Raw genomic sequence first — 20,995 nt, 5'->3', positions numbered from 1 at the left:
AACAGTGGTTTACTCCCACATATGGGGTATTAGCATACTCAGAACAAATTGCACAAAAACTTTTGGGGTCCAATTTCTCCTGATACCCTTGGTAAAATAAAAAAATTGGGGTGAAAACATCATTTTTGTGAAAATAAATATGATTTTTTATTTTTACGGCTCTACATTATAAGCTTCTGTGAAGCACTTGGAGGTTCAAAGTGCTCACCACACGTCTAGATCAGTTCCTTAGGGGATCTACTTTCCAAAATTGTGTCACTTGTGGGGGTTTCCACTGTTTAGGCACATCAGGTGCTCTCCAAACACGACACTGTGTTCCCATCTCAATTCCAGCCAATTTTGCATTGAAAAGTCAAATGGTACTTCTTCCCTCCCAAGCTCTGCCATGCGCCCAAACAGTGGTTTATCCCCACATATGGGGCATCGGCGTACTCAGAACAAATTTTAAAACAACTTTTGGGGTCCAATTTCTCCTGTTACCCTTGGTAAAATAAAACAAATTGGATCTGAAGTAACTGTTTTGTGGAAAAAAGTTAAATGTTCATTTTTTTTTTTCAAACATTACAAAAATTCCTGTGAAGCACCTGAAAAGCTAATAAACTTCATAAATGTGGTTTTGAGCACCTTGAAGTGTTCAGTTTTTAGAATGGTGTCACTTTTGGGTATTTTCTATCATATAGACCCCTTAAAGTGACTTCAAATGTGATGTGGTCCCTAAAAAAAAATGGAGTTGTAAAAATGAGAAATTGCTGGTCAACTTTTAACTTCCAAACCCCAAAAAATTTTGGTCCCAACATTGTGCTGATGTAAAGTAGACATGTGGGAAATGTTACTCACTACTGTATTTTTCGGACTATAAGACGCACCGGACCATAAGACGCACCCCAAATTGGGGTTAAAATTGCAGAAAAAAAGATTTTTTTAAAAAGATGGGGGTCCGTCTTATTGTCCGAATTTACAGTATCTTACCTGAGGGCTGGCGGTGGCAGAGCAGGGTCACAGGAGGCATGGTGTCGGCAGAGGTTGGGACATGAGGTACGGCGTGCACCTGAGCAGGGTCCCTTCCTGCTTAGGTGGGCGACGCCACGGCCTGGTGTCCATGGGAGGGTTGTAGCAGTGGTTACCGGCAGGGGTGCGGCGGCAGAGATGCGGGGATGAGGAGGCGCAGTGAGCGGTATGGCGTGAGCGGGGTCCCTTTCACCAGTGAGGTGATGCAGCAGCCCGGTAAACAGCAGAGCCGGGTGAATCATGTTGTTATCGGTGGTGGCGGCCATCTTCCTGAGGCCGCGCGTGCGCAGATGGAGTGCTCTGCTTCCTGGGGCTTCAGGAAAATGGCCGCGGGTGCGCAGATGGAGATCGCGGCGGCCATTTTCCTGAAGCCAAGATCTAAATCTGCGAACTCTGCTTCAGGAAAATGGCCACCGCGATCTCCATCTGCGCACGCGCGGCCTCCTGCGGCCATTTTCCTGAAGCCCCGGGAAGCAGAGCACTCCATCTGCGCACGCGCGGCCTCAGGAAGATGGCCGCCACCACCGATAACAACATGATTCACCCCGCTCTGCTGCTTACCGGGCTGCTGCATCACCTCACCGGTGAAAGAGACCCCGCTCACTGCGCCTCCTCATCCCCGCACCTCTGCTGCCACACGTCTGCCGCCGCCACCACACCACTGTGGGTAAGTTTGCATTACGACTATTAGACGCACCCCCTATTTTCCTCCTTTTTTTGTGGGGAAAAAGTGCGTTTTGTAGTCCGAAAAATACGGCAAGTATTTTGCGTGACACATCTCTGTGATTTAAGGGCATAAAAATTCAAAGTTGGAAAATTGCAAAATTTCCACCAAATTTCTGTTTTTTTCACAGATAAACGCAAGTAATATCAAAGAAATTTTACCACTATTATGAAGTCCAATATGTCACAAGAAAATGTCATAATCACCAGGATCCATGGAAGCATTCCAAAGTTATAACCTCATAAAGGGACAGTGGTCAGAATTGAAAAAAATTGACCCGGTCATTAACGTGCAAACCACCCCTGGGGGTAAAGGGGTTAATGATTATGGAGGCCACTGTGCTCTTAGGAACCTTTACTACTGTAGAAATTCTGCTGTAACCTTAGCCAGATCTGTGCCTTGCCACAATTCTGTCTCTGAGCCAGTTCCTTTGACCTCATGATCCTCATTTGGTCTGACATGCACTGTGAGTTGTAAGGTCTTATATAGACAGGTGTGTGCCTTTCCAAATCAAGTCCTATCAGTTTAGTTAAACACAGCTGGACTCCAATGAAGGAGTAGAACCATCTCAAGGAAGATCACAAGGAAATCGACAGCATGTGACTTAAATATGAGTGTCTGAGCAAAGGGTCTGAATACTTATGACCATGTGATGTTTCAGTTTTTCTTTTTTATTAAATTTGCAAACATTTCTACATTTCAGTTTTTTTTCAGTCAAAATGGGGTGCAGAGTGTACATTAATGAGAAAAAAAAAAGAACTATTTTGAAATTGCCAAATGACTGCAACGAAACAAAGAGTGAAAAATGGGATCTGAATACTTTCTGTACCCACTGTATAAGCTGATGGGGCCATAGACTTTGATGATGATGGCAGAGTAAATGTGCGTCCTGACGTGCATTATTTTTGGGAGTGTCCACATACTGGAGGTGGACACTCAGATGCAGTTTACTACTTCTGAGTGTCCACCTTAAGTAGGCAGACACTCACGAAAACGATACATGTCAGAGCACACGTTCGCTCTGCCGTCACCATTACAGTCTATGGCCCCGTCGGCGCATACGTCCAAACCCTGTTTTGTAGAGGGGGTTGGGTAATATGAACCGACTGGACCCATGAACACAATAGGAAAGCACCCTAAAAAGAGCACCAATATTTATCACACAATTTCTGCTGAACATGGCAGTACCCCATATGTGGATGTACAGTACTGCTTAGCCATACAGCAAGTCTCGGGAGGGGCAAAGCACTATTTGCCTCCTGGAGCACAAATTTCCCTAGAATAGTTTGCAGACATCAAATACAGAGCCCCTAAGTGGTAGAAAATCAGTATAGCCCACTCAAGTGACCCCATTTTGGAAATTATGCCTCTATTTCACTTTATCTATAGGCGTAGTGATAAATTTGACTCCATCAGTGTTTTCTGCTATTGTAATGCCCAGTACGTTCTAGTGCCCATACATTAGGCCCAGTTCACACTTCAGGAGACACACAAACTGTAAATTAGCAGGATCTCATTGCTAGAGAAAAGCTAAAAATGTGGGTGCTAAAGGTTGTTTAAGCACACTGTGGGCCCCAGAAAGGGGGCACTTGGATTTGGGAGTGCAGAATTTGCTGAATTTTTTTTTTTTTTTTTTTTTTTTTTGGGGGGGGGGAGCAAGGAGCCATTTAGATTTTTTCCGGAGCCTTTGTGCTACCAGTAACTTTGAAGCCCCCCATATTTCCATTAACAGATGAAGAACCTGAGTGGGGACTTGCTTTTTTTGTGGACTGAGGTGAAGCTTTTATTGGGAACATTTTACGTAAGATTTGGGATCACATTTATCCGATGCTCTATGCTGAGAACTTACATTGGGGGTTTCATCTAAATCTATGAGTGACATAATTGAGATGAAACCCTCGAGGGATCCATTCACTTTAATTTGGCAGCAGATTTACTCTGGACTCCATCTGGTTTGAGTTCAGTGGTGTCGTCCTTTTCACCAGATTACAGGTCAGACAGCGTCCACAGTGCCTCCATCTGCCTCAGCCTAAACTTACTGGGATCTTTGGGAGGCAGAATGAACAAATCAATAGTAGGTCAAGAATAGATTTCATTCATTTTTTACGCCGTTTCTCGTGCGGTATAATTAGACGAATTTATTCTTTGGTTTAGTGCGATTACTTCGATACCAGATTTATATTGGGTTTTAATATTTGGCTGTTGTCACCCACTAAAAGACGTTTATTTTGTTGAAAAATTTTTTTTTAGCATCCTTAACCCCTTCACCCCCAAGGGTGGTTTGCACGTTATGGACCGGGCCAATTTTTACAATTCTGACCACTGTCCCTTTATGAGGTTATAACTCTGGAACGCTTCACACGCTTCTGGTGTGTTCGAATATCATTAGAACACGAGCACGCTCGCTCATCACTAATATTTTTACAGCACTTCGGAAGAAGTGGTGAATCTAGGACCACAGAGCTCACAGAAAATGGTAAAAGCCAGTGACTGAGGAGAATCTGTGACATCTCTGCATTTAGTGGTCACTACTCACCTGGGTAGTCATATGTAGGAATCTCCTCTTTACACCACTCATCCCCCCTCACATATGTCTCTGTAGTATTAATATGGGTCAGATCTTCATCCTGAAACAAATATTGTACAAGTCACAGACAGATGGAGAAGTCACATCTATGATCAGCTCTAGTCCTGCCATCTCCACCGTTCTCATTACACAACTATAACACATATAATACTGGTGGATAAAACAAGACTGAACACAAGACCTTCACAGTCATCTACACATCATAGGGGAGATCTCATGACACCTTCTCTCCATCTACCTGATGATCCACAGGAACATCAAGATCTTCTTGTTTACAGTCCTGTGGAAGAAGAGGACGGAAACATCTCTCTGGTGTTGTCCTCTTACTGGATGGAACTGGAGGAAACACATACAGGGGCTGAATTAATTTTTTTTACATACAGATAATTATAGGCCGTGTGCATTTAGTCCTGTCTATTACCTGGTGATGTGAGAGTCTGGGGAACCTCCATCATGACGTCCTTGTACAGATCTTTGTGTCCTTCTAAATACTCCCACTCCTCCATGGAGAAATAGATGGTGACATCCTGACACCTTATAGGAACCTGACACATACAATGATACTGTCATCCACCCAATCCCTTCATAGCGTTACTGTATTATGTCCCAGCATTCCCAGCAGTGTCACCTCTCCAGTCAGCAGCTCAACCATCTTGTAGGTGAGTTCTAGGATCTTTTGGTCATTGATGTCCTCATGTATCAGGGGGTGAGGTGGAGGCCCCGTGATTGGGCTCGGGGGTCTTCTCCATCCCTCAGACACAGGGGCCTGACAGCGCTCACTAGAGGTCTTCTTTACTACTGTGTAATCCTGGTTATGGAGAGACACATTAATAAATCTCACTACAGACATTTCCAGAGTCCTCACCTCTCCAGTTCTGTCCATCTGTTATTCCCATAGATAAGAATGATGTAATGTGAGGTCATCAGAATCTCTCACCTCTCCAGTAAGCCGGAAGAGGATCTCTAGGGTGAGGTGTAACATCTGATCCGCCATCTTGTCCCTTTCCATCCTTGTAGGGTCAATCAGGAAAATTCTGTTATATAGAAGATCTCCAGGATCCAATATCGTAGAGACTTGAATGGGAAGAAGAGAAAATAAAATCAAACAAAAAACTATTTTTGTATAAATCAGGTTTATTGAAGCAAATAAACAATACAAGCAATGGTACAGTGCTGAAACAAATGTTAAACTCAACAGGGTACAACCCGTAGATCGTACCAAAGGAGAAAGTCTCAGCAAGTATTAAATGTAGTTGGCCACAGCCAACGATAACACTTTCAAGTTAGCAGTGATACTTTTCATAGTTGAAACATGTAAACAGCATCAAAGGTAAATCAAGCATTACTAGCTATATTAAATCGTTTATATTAGTATAAAAAGTCGCTAGAAATAAGAAGTAAGCAGAGGTAGAAAGAAGTAAAGAAACAGAACGAGGAGGAAAGAAAGAAGAGAAAGAGAGAAAGAGAAAAAAAAAAAAGGGGGTGGGGGAAGGAAAGCGGGTGAAGGTAAGAGGGTACGCTAGGTATGAGGAATGCGGCATCCCTCCCGGGCCGACCCCAGGCCCCATGTAGTGGAGAAAAGAACATTAAGTCACCAACATTGGCTTTAGGCCACGACAGCAGGCCAGAGGATAGGGGCAACAGCCATTACGCGAGCGCTCCCAAATCGGCTCCAGATATGGATTAGGACCTGGACAACCATATGTCCAACTCCGGGGTCTCCCTGAATACAATCCATGAAGCCCAAGTGTTAAAAAATTTTGCCGAATCCCCTATGGATTCACTTATCAATTGTTCCATTCTGTAAATGTTGTTAAGCTCCGCAACAAAATCGGAGCCTGAGGGTGTTAACGATGCTGCTTCCAGTATCTAGGAATCAAATTCCTGGCAGCCGTAAGAAAATGTCTGAGAAGACTCCTCTTAAAACCAGATATCGACATGTCACACAGAGACAAGAGGGCTAGTTCCACTGTGGGTTGTATTTTGCGAAAGGATAATTTGTTATGGAGATCGAAAACTAGCATCCAGAATTTCTTTATGGGTGGACATTCCTACCAGATATGGACATAAGTCCCTTTTTCTGATGTGCATCTCCAACAAATATCCGGTATCACCGGGAACATAGTGTGTACCCGGCAGGGGCATCTATACCACCTCGACCGAACCTTGTAACTCCTCTCCTGTGACACAGCCGACAGCGAAGTCCTAAAGGTGAACAGCAAAATTTTGTCCCTTTCCTCTTGGGACAAAGAAATCCCCAAGTCACTCTCCCATCTTGAGAAAAACGTTGGGAAGTCATGTGTTGGGGTCTGACTCTCCTGGAAAAGATTATATAAGAGGGACACCTTATGAGACGGGGGCTCCTCAGCGAGACAAATTTTCTCGAAAGGGGTCAACACCCCCATGGACTTATTAAGTTTAAATGATGTGCCTATGAAGCTCTTTAGCTGTTCGTAAAAGAACCAAGAGCCCTCAGGAGGTTCCCCACCCTGGTATATTTCGTGTAGGGACTTAATACCTGTCTGATTTATGAAGTCAGATATAATGGGTCTTGAAGCTCTATTTTTACTCAGGAAATTTTCCCTACGGAGACCTGCGGGGAAGTGAGGATTGTCGTAAATTGGGGTTAGGGGACCCGGGGCTGTAGAGGTTATAGTATTTCTGCCACTCTGTCGTACAAGTAGAAGCATGTTCCTAGTCATGAATGGAAGGTTCGACCTCCCCCCCCTCCCGTGTTCCATAGTATCTTCTGAGGATCCCCGCCAACGAGATCACCCTCCAGGCCCACCCATTTCTTATTGTTACTGCTGTGGTATAAGTCTAAAATGCAAGTACCTAATGAGGCACGACTATATACTAGGAAGTCTGGTAGGCCAATTCCCCCCATCCTCTTGGACCTGCTTAGTACAAAATGTGATATTCTTGATCTAGCATGAGACCAGACCAATCGGATGACCGCTTTCTTGAGTCGCGAGAAGAAGGACGTGGGAAGATATAACGGGATTGTCTGGAAATAATATAAAAGGCGAGGCAATAAGTCCATTTTAATTACATTAACTCTACCAAACCAAGACAGTTGAAGTTTATGCCATTTCTCTAAGTCCAGCTCCGCTTTTTGCAAAGCCTTTTTAAAGTTTGCATCGTACAAACCAGTTGTTTTGGCTGTTATTCTGATCCCCAGATATGGAAGTGAATCGGAGCACCATCCAAACGGGAAAGAGGCTCGCAGCCCACTCACCTCAGATGGTGGTAGGGATATGTTTAAGGCCATGGATTTATGGGATATTAGGTATGCTAGTTATGGGGGAGGTAACATATAAGAGGATATCATCGGCAAAAAGCGCCAACTTGTGTTCCTCTGATCTTAATTTAACTCCTCTTATGGAGGGGTTATTGCGCATGGCGGTGGCCAGGTATTCCATTGCCAGGATAAATAGGAGAGGGGAAAGCGGGCACCCCTGCCTTGTACCATTCCATATCTCGAACGTGTCTGAAAGGGTGCCATTCACCTTCACCTGGGCGTTAGGGGAGGTATATAAGGCCTTTATTCTATGCATCATGTTGTCTCCCAGCCCGATCCCTGCCAGGGCCCGGATCAAAAACTCCCAGTGTACCCTGTCGAAGGCCTTCTCAGCATCGATCGACAGGATACACATGGGATCACCCCCCTCCCGTCCCGCCCTGTCTATTAAAGAGATGGTCCTAATGGTGTTATCACGCGCCTCCCTACCAGGGACAAAACCAACCTGGTCTTGGTTTATCACGTTTGGAAGGAGAGGGCTCAATCTATTCGCAATCATCTTCGCGTAGATTTTAATGTCTAAATTTATAAGAGATATTGGACGATAATTATTACGTAACGAGGGGTCTTTATCTGGTTTTGGTATGACCGTGATATGAGCGGCCAAAGCCTGAGGGAGAAAGGAACCACCCGAGGAGACCGAATTACACACTTCAAGAAAAATCGGGCTCAATAATGAGGAGAATGATTTATAAAAACCGGCTGAGTACCCGTCTGGACCTGGACTTTTCCCTTGTTTCAGGTCTTTGATAGTTTCCAAAACCTCCTCCAGTGTAAACTCCTCCTCCAGACCCAGAATCTCGTCCTCCTGTAGAAGGGGTATATTGTTTTGATGCAAATACGTATTCATTTTGTTATGGAGAGCGGATGTGGACAGATCTTTGTAGTGGCCATCTATGTTGTATAAGTCTTTGTAGTAATCACTGAAACTCGAGATGATGTCTCTGGTATTATGTAACTTTTCTCCTTTCCCATTTTTAATAAAGGGAATAAATGTATTTGGGCCACGTGGGTTAATATATCTAGCCAAGATCTTGCCACTTTTGGTTCCATATTGGTAAAAGCGATTTCGGAGCCTTTCCCTGAGATAGCATGATTTTTGGTCCAGTAAGGCGAGCAACTTTTGCCTGGTTGTGGACAAGTGTGCGAATGTAACCTCATTGAGATCTCTTTTGTGTTGCGTTTCTAATTTATGGATTTGGTCTAAGAGTTTAATTATTTCTGCGACCCTCTCCCTCTTCAAGCGCGCGCCATGTGAAATAAGAACTCCCCGTATCACGCTTTTCAGGGCCTCCCATTTCATAGGAGAAGATGTGGTGTCCCCCCCATGGTCCGCTACAAAATTGGATATCGTCTTTTCACATCGGTTTTGCATTGGGCATCCTGGAGTAAGTTCTCATTCAGGCGCCACGAGAAGCCCGGTTTTGTATTAGAATGGAACAGAATTGAAAGAAATATCGGGGCATGGTCCGACCACAAAATCGAACCCACCTCTGCTTCCATTGGGAGATCCAGCAGGTTGTGTGAGATAAAAAAGTAGTCAATTCTGCTGTAGGTGTTATGCACTTGTGAGAAAAAGCTGTAGTCCTTTGTACCCGGGTGAAGTACCCTCCATAAGTCAACTAGTCTCATGTCGCGCATTTGTTTCCTAATCCGAGCAATAGAAGAAAGCGAGTATGAAGTCTTACCCGAAGAGACGTCTACCACCGGGTTCATGGGAATGTTGAAATCGCCCCCCAGTATCACAGGAGAGGAGCCAGCAAATTCCCCGAGGCGCCTCCCACACTCCGCACTGAAGCTCTGCTGACCTTGGTTCGGAAAATAGACATTAGCCAAGACCAATTGATGTCCATCACAGGAAATTTTTAAAAACACATATCTACCATCTGGGTCTATAGAGGAACTCAGCACTTCCGGCACAAAGTTTTTATGAAAAGCTATTGAGACCCCCTTAAATTTGGCATGCGGATTGGAACTGTGGTACCATTTGGGGTAATATTTTGAAACGTAGGGGGGGACAACCCCAGTTTTAAAATGCGTCTCCTGGAGCATCAGGACCGAAACCTGCTTTTTATGACTTGTGTATAGAACCTGTCTCCTTTTTTCAGGAATATTTAGCCCCTTTACATTAAAGGAGCAAAACTTTAATTTACCCATAATCTGAATGCGCCGCTATGCAGCAAATTTTTATTGATCCGCCCGGAAGGAGTACCCGCATGGAGAGGAAGTATTTAGAAAGGGGAAGAAAAGGAAAGGGAGTAGAGAAAAAAAAGGAGAAGAGAAACAAAGAAAAAACAAAACATATCTATAATTACTCTAAAGCCAGAGCTTTGTAGCCCTAACTACAGTAAGACAAGTTTTGGTAGTATACTACCTGAGAACCCAACCAAAGGGAAGGAAGCCCAAGGAGGAACCATGACCCCCCCCAAGAAAACATAAGAAATATCCGTTGGACACATGTCAAAACATCAAGTTAAATATGTCATATAAAGTAACAAGACAATTAATTGTCAGTGCAGAAACCCAAGTGTGAAGTCAAGTCTGAATATGAATCATGGAAAATGTAAGCACAGGCCTATTTGTACAGGCGAATCCTCCAAAAAGGTAAAGAGAAAGAGTGGGGGGGGATAGGAAGAGAGGGTGGGAGAGGTAGGGAAAAAGGGTGGTGAGGGGGAGGGGAGGGAGGAGAGGTGGGAGAAGGGAAGGGAAAGGGAAACCTAGGAGAGGAGGAAGGGAAGGGTCTGGAGGAAAAGCCCCCGCCACAGGCCTATGACTTCTCACAATCCGCAACACCCGCGCCTAAAACACTGAGAACATGAGAATAAAGTGCAAACATAATAAAACTAAGCAATATATGCCAGACTATCATAACCAACATAACGGAAATACAAAAAAAGAGAAAACCCAGACTATAAAAGCCTTCAAACGAAACCCACTCCATCCGTAGGCCGAGCTCGCCTTTCTGTATCAACAAACCAGGATGCTAAGTTCTCAAGGCGGGTCAGATGGAACCCGCTTGTTGTCTTGTTTTTTGGTTCGTTGAACCTTGAGCCACTTTGGTGGAGCTTCAGGGAGAGTTGGGCTCACAGGCCACTCAGGAGGATTTACCATTGGAAGTTCGAAGGTGCCCAAGAAAGTAGTTAAGTCACAAAGCCTTTGAAAAGAAGCCGACTTGCCTCCCTTAGAGGCCGTTAATTGGAACGGGAACCCCCATCTATATGGAATGTCTCTTCTCTTAAGTTCGGCCAGTAATGGTTTTAGAGCTCTGCGCAGTAACAAAGTACGTCTAGATAGATCAGAAAGGATTAAGATTGGGTGATCCTCGAATCTGATGACTTCTTTTTTCCTGGCAGCCATCATTATGGCTTCTTTGATTCTATAGTAGTGGATTCTACATATAACATCACGTGGTCGAGAGTCGGAAGTAGGTTTAGGACCCAAAGCGCGATGGATACTATCGAACTCGATAGAGCCACCATCCTTGTCGTCCAGCAGGTCTAAGAAGATATTTTGTACTGTACGATCCAGATCAGAAAAACCGACAGATTCTGGGAGGCCTCGTATATGAATGTTATTCCGTCTATTGCGGTTTTCGAGGTCCTCCATTCCAGATGAGATATCTTCTAGTTTGAGAGTATGATCTATTAAGGGGTCCCTATGGGCCTGCAGTTCTCGAAAAATATTCTCGTGTGTGTTTTTTCCACGTCCTCTATTCGTGTGGTAAATTCTTTCTGTAAGTTGTGGATTTCTTGCTTCTATGTATTTTCAAGCCTGCAGGCGAATCCTTCAAGGTCTTTTTTGGTAGGTAGGGCTTTGATGTACTTGCTCAATTCTGCGATACAAAAAACTATTTTTGAAGATAATAAAGGGTAACATATGAGAAGATATAAAGCAGCTTCTTCATAATTAAGGACAGATCATGTCAGACCCTCACAAACGCTGCAGCTAATCACTGGCCACAGAGGTGTTTCCAACATATATGAGACGTGAATAAAAGGACAACAACCATGAGGGCCACTTTACCTACAATGACCAGCAAGTGATAACTGTACTAGAAGAATGTTAATCGGGGATCCAGATTTTCCGTGAGGCACTTTATAACACTCACACAAATCTATCTGGGATGTGTGGACAGAAATTAGGCAATTTGTATTTTTGATAAGTCATTTTATTACTGAACATCTGCTGTTGGTCAATCCAAAAGGTTAATAAACCTAAATATTTAAGAAAGTTAAAGTGTGGCTTTGTCTTGAGAATATTGATACGTTCAGAATTATGGGGTAACTAAATGATAAACAATTTGAAATGTGAAAAATCAAGTTTAACCCCTTACTGACATCGGATGTACTAATACGCCGATGTCAGTATCCCCCGCTTTGATGTGGGCTCCGGTGGTGATCCTACCTCAAAGCTGGGACAAGTCAGCTGTTTTGAACAGCTGGCATGTGCCCGCAATAGTCACAGGCAGAATCGCGATCCGCCCGTGGCTATTAACTAGTTAAATGCCGCAGTCAAACTGACAGCGGCATTTAAGGCTACGTTCACATTTGCGTTGTGCGCCGCAGCGTCGGCGCCGCAGCGCACAACGCAAACAAAAACGCAGCAAAACGCATGCACAACGCTGCGTTTTGCGCCGCATGCGTCGTTTTTTTCATTGAATTTGGACGCAGCAAAAATGCAACTTGCTGCGTCCTCTGCGCCCCGACGCGGGCGCCGCAGCGCCGCAAAACGCAAGTGCGCCGCATGTCCATGCGCCCCCATGTTAAATATAGGGGCGCATGACGCATGCGGCGCCGCTGCGGCGCCCGACGCTGCGGCGCTGGCCGCAAATGTGAACGTAGCCTTACAAGCACATCCGGCCGGAAATATGCTCACCGGTGACCAACGTGATCGCGGGTCATTGGTGTGTTGGCATGACAACCAGAGGTCTCCTTGAGACCTCTATGGTTGTTGGTGCCGGATTGCTATGAGCACCACCCGGTGGTCGGCACTCATAGCAAGCCTGAAATTCTGCTACAAAGAGGCGATCTGAGCATCTCCTCTATGTAGCAGAGCCGATCAGGCTATGGCAGCTTCTAGCCTCCCATGGAAACTATTGAAGCATGCCAAAAGTTAAAGAAAAATAGTTTTAAAAATATAAAAAAATATATATAAAAGTTCAAATCACCCCCCTTTCGCCCCATTCAAAATAAAACAATTTAAAAAAAAAAAAATCAAACCTACACATATTTGGTATCGCCGTGTTCAGAATCGCCCGATCTATCAATATAAAAAAAGAATTAATGCTTGATAAAACACAGTAGATCTACACCAGCAGATGACATGGCTCCCCAAACCATCACTGATTGTGGATACTTCACACTAGACCTCCAGCAGCTTGGATTGTGCACCTCTCCACTCTTCCTCCAGACTCTGGGAACTTGATTTCCAAGGTCTAGTGTAAAGTATCCACAATCAATGATGGTTTGGGGAGCCGTGTCATCTGCTGGTGTAGGTCCACTGTGTTTTATCAAGACCAAAGTCAGCGCAGTCGTCTACCAGGAAATTTTAGAGCACTTCATGCTTCCCTCTGCCAACAAGCTTTTTGGAGATGGAAATTTAATTCTCCAGCAGGACTTGGCACCTGTCCACACTGCCAAAAGTACCAATACCTGGATCGAGGGTTTCATCTGTCACATCACTCAGATTTAGATAGAAACTCCAAAGTAAGTGCTCAGTGTAGAGCGCCAGATAAATGTGATCCCAAACGTTATATAAAATTTTCCCAATAAAAGATTCCACTCAATCCACAAAAAAAGCAAGCCCTCACTCTGGTCCGTCATCTGTTAACAGAAATATAGGGGGTTTCCACATTACTGATAGAACAAAGGCTCTGGAAAAGCATTATGGCTTCTCACCTGCCAAAAGAAATTCTGCGCTCCCAAATTCAAATGCTCCCCCTCCCTTTTGAGCCCCACAGTGTAACTAAACCACATATATCATCCACATGCTTGGCAATTCTATAGTGATGAGAGCCTGACTGATTTATGGGTGCACGTATCCAGAAGCACGGGCTAGGTATAACGTATTGGTGACTGCAACGTACTGGTCACTACAACGGCAGTTTGCATTTTTCACTCAGCAACATCCACTGCTGCCTGTTTCTGGAAGACACCTGTGGAGTCAAAATCATCACTACACTTTGTAGATAAATTCCTAAAGGGGTATAATTTCCAAACTGGGGTCACTTGAGGGGGATTGTGCTTTTATGGCATTTAGTTGTTCTTTATATAGAGTCTGGAAACTATTCTATAATAATTAGTTCTCCAAGAGTCAAACAGCGCTCCGTCCCTTTAGAGCCTTGCTGTGTGGCTAAGCAGTACTGTACGGCCACATATGGGGTATTGCCAAGTTCAGAAGAAATTGTGTAACACATTTTGGCACCATATTTACCCATTTCCCAGTGTGAAAATGTAAAATCTGGGGCTAAAACATTTTTTTTTGTGGTACAAATGTAATTATTTTTTCTTCACTGTCCAATGGTATAAAATTCTGTGACACACTTGTGGTGTCAATATGATCACTGCACCCCTAGATGAACTCATTGAGAGGTGTAGTCACTTACGGGGGTTTTTGCTGTTCTAGCACCTCAGGGGCTCTGCCAATGTGACATGGCCCCCTCAAACCAATGCAGCAAAACCTGCACTGTAATATGGCGCTCCTTCCCTTTCATGCCCTGCCGTGCTCCCAGACAGTAGTTTTTCACCACATACTGGGTATTGGCATATTCAGGGGAAATTGCACAACAAACTTTGGGGTCAATTTTTTTTTGCTGCTCTTATAAAAAAAAAAAAAAAAAAATGGGGGATAAAGTAGCATTTTTGTGGTAAAAATGTTTTGTTTTCTTCTTATCATTATTATTATTTTGATAGCGCAATATTATAAAATTCTGTGAAGCCCCTGGGAGGTTCAGTTTGCTCACCAGACATCTAGATAAATTCCTTGAGGGATCTAGTTTCCAAAATAGGGTCACTTGTTGGGGGGTTTCCACTGTTTAGGCACATCATGGGCTCTCCAAACGCAACATGGAATCCGCTATCGATTCCAGCCAATTTTGCATTCCTAAAGTCAAATGGTGCTACTTCGATTCCAAGCCCTGCCGTGCAAACAGTAGTATTCCCCCACATATGGGGTATCAACGTACTAAGGAGAAATTGCACAACAAATCGTATGGAGAAATTTCACCTTTTACCCTTATGAAAATGCAAAATATGGAGCTAAAAATATTTGGGAAAATTGTATTTTATTTTTTATTTCCACGGCTCTACGTTATAAACTTCTGTGAAGCACCTGTGGGTTAAAGGTGTTCAAAACACATATAGATAAGTTCCATAAGGGGTCTAGTTTCCAAAATGGTGTCACTTGTGGGGGGTGTCCACTGTTTAGGCACATCAGGGGCTCTCCAAACGCGACATGGCAACCGCTAATTATTCCAGCATATTTTACATTCAAAAAGTCAAATGGTGTGCTCAAACAGTAGTATTCCCCCATATATGGGGTATCGGCATGCTCAGGAGTAATAGTAAAACAAAATGCCTAGACCATTTTCTCCTGTTACCCTTGCAAAAGTTAAAAAATTAGGTCTAAAGGAAAATTTTTGTGAAAGTAAATGTTTATTTTTTCCTTACACATTCCATTCATTCCTGTGAAGCACCTGAAGGGTTAATAAACTTCTTGAATTTGGTTTTGAGCACCATGTGGGGTGAAGTATTTAGAATGGTGTCACTTTTGGGTATTTTCTGTCATATTGACCCCCCAAGGTCACTTCAAATGTGAGTTAGTCCCTAAAAAAAATGATTTTGTAAATTTTGTTGGAAAAATGAGAAATCGCTGGTCAAATTTTAACCCTTATAACTTCCTTACGAAAAAAAATTATGTTTCAAAAATTGGGCTGATGTAAAGTAGACATGTGGGAAATGTTATTTATCATCTATGCTGTGCGATATGACTCTGATTTAAGAGCATAAAAAAATTAAGAGTTTGAAAATTGCAAAAGTTTGAAAATTGCTAAATTTTCGCCAAATTTCCATTTTTTTAATAAATAAACTCAAGTCATGTCAAAGAAATTTTACCACAATCTTAAAGTACAATATGTCATAAAAAAAAAAACAACTCAGAATCAAGGGGATCCGTTGAAGCGTTCTAGAGTTATGACCTCATAAATTGACACTGGTCAAGAATTGAAAAAATTGGCAGGGTCACGAAGGCAAAAACAGGCTCTGGCGCGAATGGGTTAAAATTTGGGGCCTGCCCACTGCAGAAACTAATGAAGGGATATTTTCCTTGGCTATTATTATTATTATTTATTTTTAGAGCATCAATGATTCCATGCTGTTGTACACGAAAAGGGGTTACAAACAAAATACAAATATAAAATACAGTGAACGAACTAACAACGGCAGACTGGGACCGAGGGGAGAGGGCGCTGGCCTTGTGGGCTTACAGTCTACCAATGGGGAGGAATACAGTAGGCTGGGAGGGTTGCGGCAGCTTATGGAGGTGGGGAGGTGGCATCGGGCTCAGTGCTTGCTTGATGAAATGTGTTTTTAAGTTACGTCTAAAAGTTCCGAAATTGGCAGATAATTGGACATGTTGGGGCACAGAATTCCAGAGGGGATGCTCGGGTGAAGTCTATAAGTCGATTGGGTGAGAAACGTATAAGTGTGGAGGAGATAAGAAGGAGGGCACCCAGACAACTCGAGTGATATCGGAGCATCACCAAGCACACTCGTCACTAGTCACAAGCTGTGGTGGATGGCGAGATATGGGGCCTGGAAGTCAAACGTTAAAAACATTGTTAGCCTTCTACTCGTCGCTGTATGTTCTATGTCAAATGTAAATTAGGGACAATTCCCCACAATTACCGTCCTCCATGTGATGTGGTCTCCTTCAGGGTCAGTGGGTTCAGAGCTAGAGTTTCTATTCAGGAAGCAGCACCCCACCCCAGAGAGAAAGCGTCATCTGTCCCCAAACCAGAGCGCCCTCCCCTGTATACATGAGCACAGCCAGCGTCCTATTACTGTACATATACACATGGCGGAGCTGGGGGCACTATCTCCGGGGATGGAGGGGTTACTGCCCCCGCCCCCGCCCAGTAATGGGGAATCTCCAGCACCTACCTCCACCTGCAGAGCCGCACACCACATATATGGCTGCTCTGTGCGCACAGGACCTGGGATGAGGTCACAGGAGGGGAGGAGTCAGGGGTCACATGATCAGGGGCCTCAGTGTATGCAGGACTCTGCTGTGCTGGTTGTCATGGTGCTGGATGAGGGGAAGCTTATGTGTGGGGTCAGGAGGGGTTTACAGAGTGGGTGTAGCGGAGCCGTGTGTGTACGAGGTGTACAGAGCGGAGCCGTGTGTGTACGAGGTGTACGGAGCAGAGCCGTGTGTGTACGAGGTGTACGGAGCGGAGCCATGTGTGTGCGGAGCGGAGCCGCGTGTGTACAAGGTGGACGGAGCTGAGTCGCGTGTGTGCGAGTTGGACGCAGCGGAGCCGTGTGTGTACGAGGTAGACGGAGCAGAGCCGCGTGTGTACAACGGGTACGGAGCGGAGCCGCGTTTGCATGTAATGGGGTCCAGGGTGATAGTCGTGGCGAGGGACCGCTGCTGATCTGGAACACCCTGGCGCTCCGCTACAGAAACATTAGCTACTTTCTGCTGTGTGCTCTGTCTGCAATATATTCCACCCACCTGTGGGTCTTCTTTCTCCTCAGAATGCATAGTCCCGATTTGTCTCGGCAGCACACAATTACTCTCAGAGTCCAGATTCATTTTCAACAACACTTCACTTAGTTCCTTCAGCTTCATTACAGACACCTTCCAACTGTCTCCACAAGTCACAGATGTTCCACTTTGTACACTGTCCCGTAGGTCCTAATCCTTAGCAGACCGTAGGTCCCGGACATCACGGGAGTTACCAAAGGTCTAACAGCTGACCCCTCCAACTGCCCAGATCACAGCCCAGAGTCCCGAAGACGGACGTGTCACAATTAGTGATGAGCGAACGTGTTCGCCACTACGCGGTACTTGCCCGAGGATCACTATGCTCGGTGTACTCGGCGAGCACCAACTATTTCTGGGATTATTCGGCCAGAGCTCGGGTCTCCGCCCTGCAATTTTGGCACTTTTTAGAGCCCCAATGACAATGCAGGGATTGTCTGCCATGCACTGTAATGCCGCAGCCATCCTTGTTGTGGTATTACAGTGATTGGCTGGCCGCACAGAGTCATCAGGTCTATAAGAGACCTGGCGCCGCCCTGCTCAGCGCCTTCTGCTCCGGACTTAGCGAGTGTAGGGAGAGCTGCTGCCGAGAAAGGGTTAGAAAAATTATCCTTTAAATAGTTAGTGTAGGTCCGCAACGGTTCGGTCCACAACTCCTGAGAAACCAACAGTCCTTTTAGGGCTAATTAGTGGGTTCCGAGATTGCAGCCCTAGGCAGGCAGGACACAGCATATCCACATCAGTGCAAGGCCGGCAGGCACTGTATGTGCGTACATAGCTCCCACTGCATCCCTCCAAAAACTCCATTACTGTCTGCTGCTGCTTATTTAATATATACCTAGCTCCAGTTATCTGTGGCAAATTTTCTTTTTCTTCACCTTATACCTGCTCCTTTTATTCTAAAGCAATCCATAGCCCCCTTATTTCTACATTTATTTGCTTGGTCACGCTGCAGACTACAGCCAGGTCATTGTAATCGAAGAGCGTGCAAGAATCTTTTTTTCCCAGGCATCAGATGTGAGTGCCTAAAAAATTCTTTTTTTGTGTTTCATAGCCAACTTGTTGACACAATATAGTTGTGTCCAAAAAAATAAAGGCCACGTTTAGATCAGTCTGTTATCTCAGGCTGACGGATGGTGTTTCTGTGGTGGAAAAAATTATAGCTTCACAGGCATAAGTTGTATAGTTTTGTCTGCTAGCCTTGTTCAACTCCTTTATATTTATTTTTTTCAAAAAATCACCAAAACCCCCCAAAAATGTATACAGTCTGTTATGCCAGGCTGAGGCCTGGTGTATCTGTGGTGGAAAAATCGTAGTTTTGCAGGCATACGTGGCATAGTTCTGTCTGCTAGCCTTGTTCAACTCATTTGTATTCAAAAAATCACCAAAAACCCCAAAAAATTGTATACAATCTGTTATGTCAAGCTGAGGGCTGGTATATCGGTGGTGGAAAAATCGTAGCTTCGCAGGCATACTGATCACATATAATTTTTCTCCAAATAAATACATTTGTCTTGAGCTTTTGAAATAGTTCAGTAGTCCATTTAAAATGGTCAAGGCAAGGGACAGGGAAGTAGACATGATGCCGATGATGCATGCAGAGGACGAGGCCGTGGCCGAGCTGAAAGTGGGCCACAACAAAGACCCACATCTTCTCGCTTGAACTTCCTTTCCCAGTTTCTAGGGGACTGCAGCACACCACTATTAAAGCCAGAGCAGTGTGAAACGGCTGTTGGTTGGATAGCGGATAATGCTTCCAGTCAATTAGCAAGCACCACCACCACCATATCTTCCACACGGTCAAGTCTGAGTAGCCGTGAGTGTGGACCGGATATTCCTCACCCTGATCCTTCTTCCTCCCACCATGCTGAGTGCCCTGAGACAACTGATCCCACACTTGGACACTCCGAAGAGCTGTTCAGTTTTACCTTTAAAGATTTCGGACTCTCGGCAGGTCAACTTGAAGTGGGGCCAGATGAGATCGCATGTAGCGATACACAAAGCTTTGAACAGCCACTGTCACACAAAGGCAATGGTGGGAAAGTGTCACAAGAGGTGAACGATGATGATACACAGTTGCCAGAAAGTCAGGAGGAGGAGCAGGGTGCGGATGTGGAAGATGAGGTGGTGGATAACATAGTGACTGACCCAACCTGGCAGGAGGACATGCAGAGCGAGGACAGCAGCACGCATGGGGAAGGAGGCATATCAAGCCAACAGGCAGGAAGAAGCAGTGTGGTGGCCACAGACAGAAGGTGCACATCCATTCCCCGTAACACCAACATAACGGAAGTTGCCATTCCAACTGTTCGATCTTCCTGAGTCTGGTTATTTTTTAAAGACTCTGCCGATAACCCCAAACAGGCCATTTGCGGCACCTGCCATGCCCGCATCAGCAGGGGTAGCAAAACTACCAGCCTGACCACCACCAGCATGATCAGGCACATGGCAGCAAAGCACCCAACTTTGTGAGCCGAACCCCAGGCTCCATGAAAACTGTCTACAGGTGACACCACTGCTTCTTCCACTGTTTTGCGTGGAAGCCAATCCCCAGTCCACCGTGCATGTGAAGATGCCTTTAGCCTTGCACCTGTTGTTGCCCACAGTCAAGCAGCACCATCATCAAGCCCATCCACATCCTTGTCCATAACCATTCTGCCACCTCACTACCACCAGAGCTGCTTGCACCTCCAACCTTCTGTCTCTTCCCCATTATTCAGTAGAATGTAAGTCCGCAAGGACAGGGTCCTCTCCCCTCTGTACCAGTCTGTCATTGTAAATTTGTTTACTGTAAATGATGTACAATAACAAATTGTATTGTGGTACCGTGTTAGCCAGAAAAATCGATGTGAATACTTTTCTGCCCAATGATGACAGAAGTATTAAGTAAGAGTGATACCTTTATTGGCTAACCAGAAAATAATATGCTTGCAAGCTTTCAGAGCACAGTGGCTCCTTCTTCAGGCAAGATTACAAATAGATTAATACGAGACAAGCACAACATTTAAAGAATACTACAGGAGGACATTTGTTAGGGGGTGGGAAGTGTGATGAGTCCATAGATAAGTCAAGGTAATCAAATTAGGCATTTTCTTACAAATGAAGAGGCAGTGGGAATAATGTTCTTAAGGTACCGTCACATTTAGTGACGCTGCAGCGATATAGACAACGATCCGATCGCTGCAGCGTCGCTGTTTAGGTCGCTGGGGAGCTGTCACACAGCTCTCTCCAGCGACCAACGATCAGGGGAACGACTTCGGCATTGTTGAAACTGTCTTCAATGATGCCGAAGTCCCCCTGCAGCACCCGGGTAACCAGGGTAAACATCGGGTTACTAAGCGCAGGGCCGCGCTTAGTAACCCGATATTTACCCTGGTTACCATTGTAAAAGTAAAAAAAAACACTACATACTCACCTTCTGATGTCTGTCACGTCCCCCGGCGTCCACAGGGTTACGCGCTGCTGCTCAGAGCTTCCTGCACTGAATGTGTCAGGCCAGCAGTAAAGTGGAGCACAGCGGTGATGTCACCGCTGTGCTCTGCTTTATGGCCGGCCAGCGCTGACACATTCAGTGCAGGGAAGCCGCCGGCGGGGGACGTGACAGACATCAGAA

At 44.9% G+C, this 20,995-nt stretch overlaps 2 protein-coding genes across 2 annotated transcripts in view; both read right to left on the bottom strand.

Moving 5' to 3' along the window:
* The window catches only part of LOC143767049 (uncharacterized), a 99,200-nt gene extending 89,423 nt beyond the window's left edge, over positions 1 to 9,777 (bottom strand). Inside the window, exons 1-7 of the mRNA XM_077255071.1 lie at positions 9,774 to 9,777; positions 9,309 to 9,428; positions 5,257 to 5,393; positions 4,948 to 5,127; positions 4,741 to 4,864; positions 4,558 to 4,655; positions 4,269 to 4,359 (exon numbers count right to left, since the gene is read on the bottom strand). Coding sequence (XP_077111186.1) covers positions 4,269 to 4,359; positions 4,558 to 4,655; positions 4,741 to 4,864; positions 4,948 to 5,127; positions 5,257 to 5,393; positions 9,309 to 9,428; positions 9,774 to 9,777 — 754 coding nt within the window. The remainder of the gene's footprint in view (positions 1 to 4,268; positions 4,360 to 4,557; positions 4,656 to 4,740; positions 4,865 to 4,947; positions 5,128 to 5,256; positions 5,394 to 9,308; positions 9,429 to 9,773) is intronic.
* The window catches only part of LOC143767446 (uncharacterized), a 212,448-nt gene extending 195,640 nt beyond the window's left edge, over positions 1 to 16,808 (bottom strand). Inside the window, exon 1 of the mRNA XM_077255783.1 lies at positions 16,779 to 16,808. Within this exon, the coding sequence (XP_077111898.1) occupies positions 16,779 to 16,805 (27 nt within the window). The 5' untranslated portion in view covers positions 16,806 to 16,808. The remainder of the gene's footprint in view (positions 1 to 16,778) is intronic.
* Between the last annotated feature and the right edge of the window lie 4,187 nt (positions 16,809 to 20,995).

The sequence above is a fragment of the Ranitomeya variabilis genome, chromosome 4 (genome assembly GCF_051348905.1).
Source record: "Ranitomeya variabilis isolate aRanVar5 chromosome 4, aRanVar5.hap1, whole genome shotgun sequence".
NCBI lineage: Eukaryota > Metazoa > Chordata > Amphibia > Anura > Dendrobatidae > Ranitomeya > Ranitomeya variabilis.
Note: the sequence above shows the minus strand (reverse complement) of the source record. Positions and strands in the feature narration are given on the sequence as shown.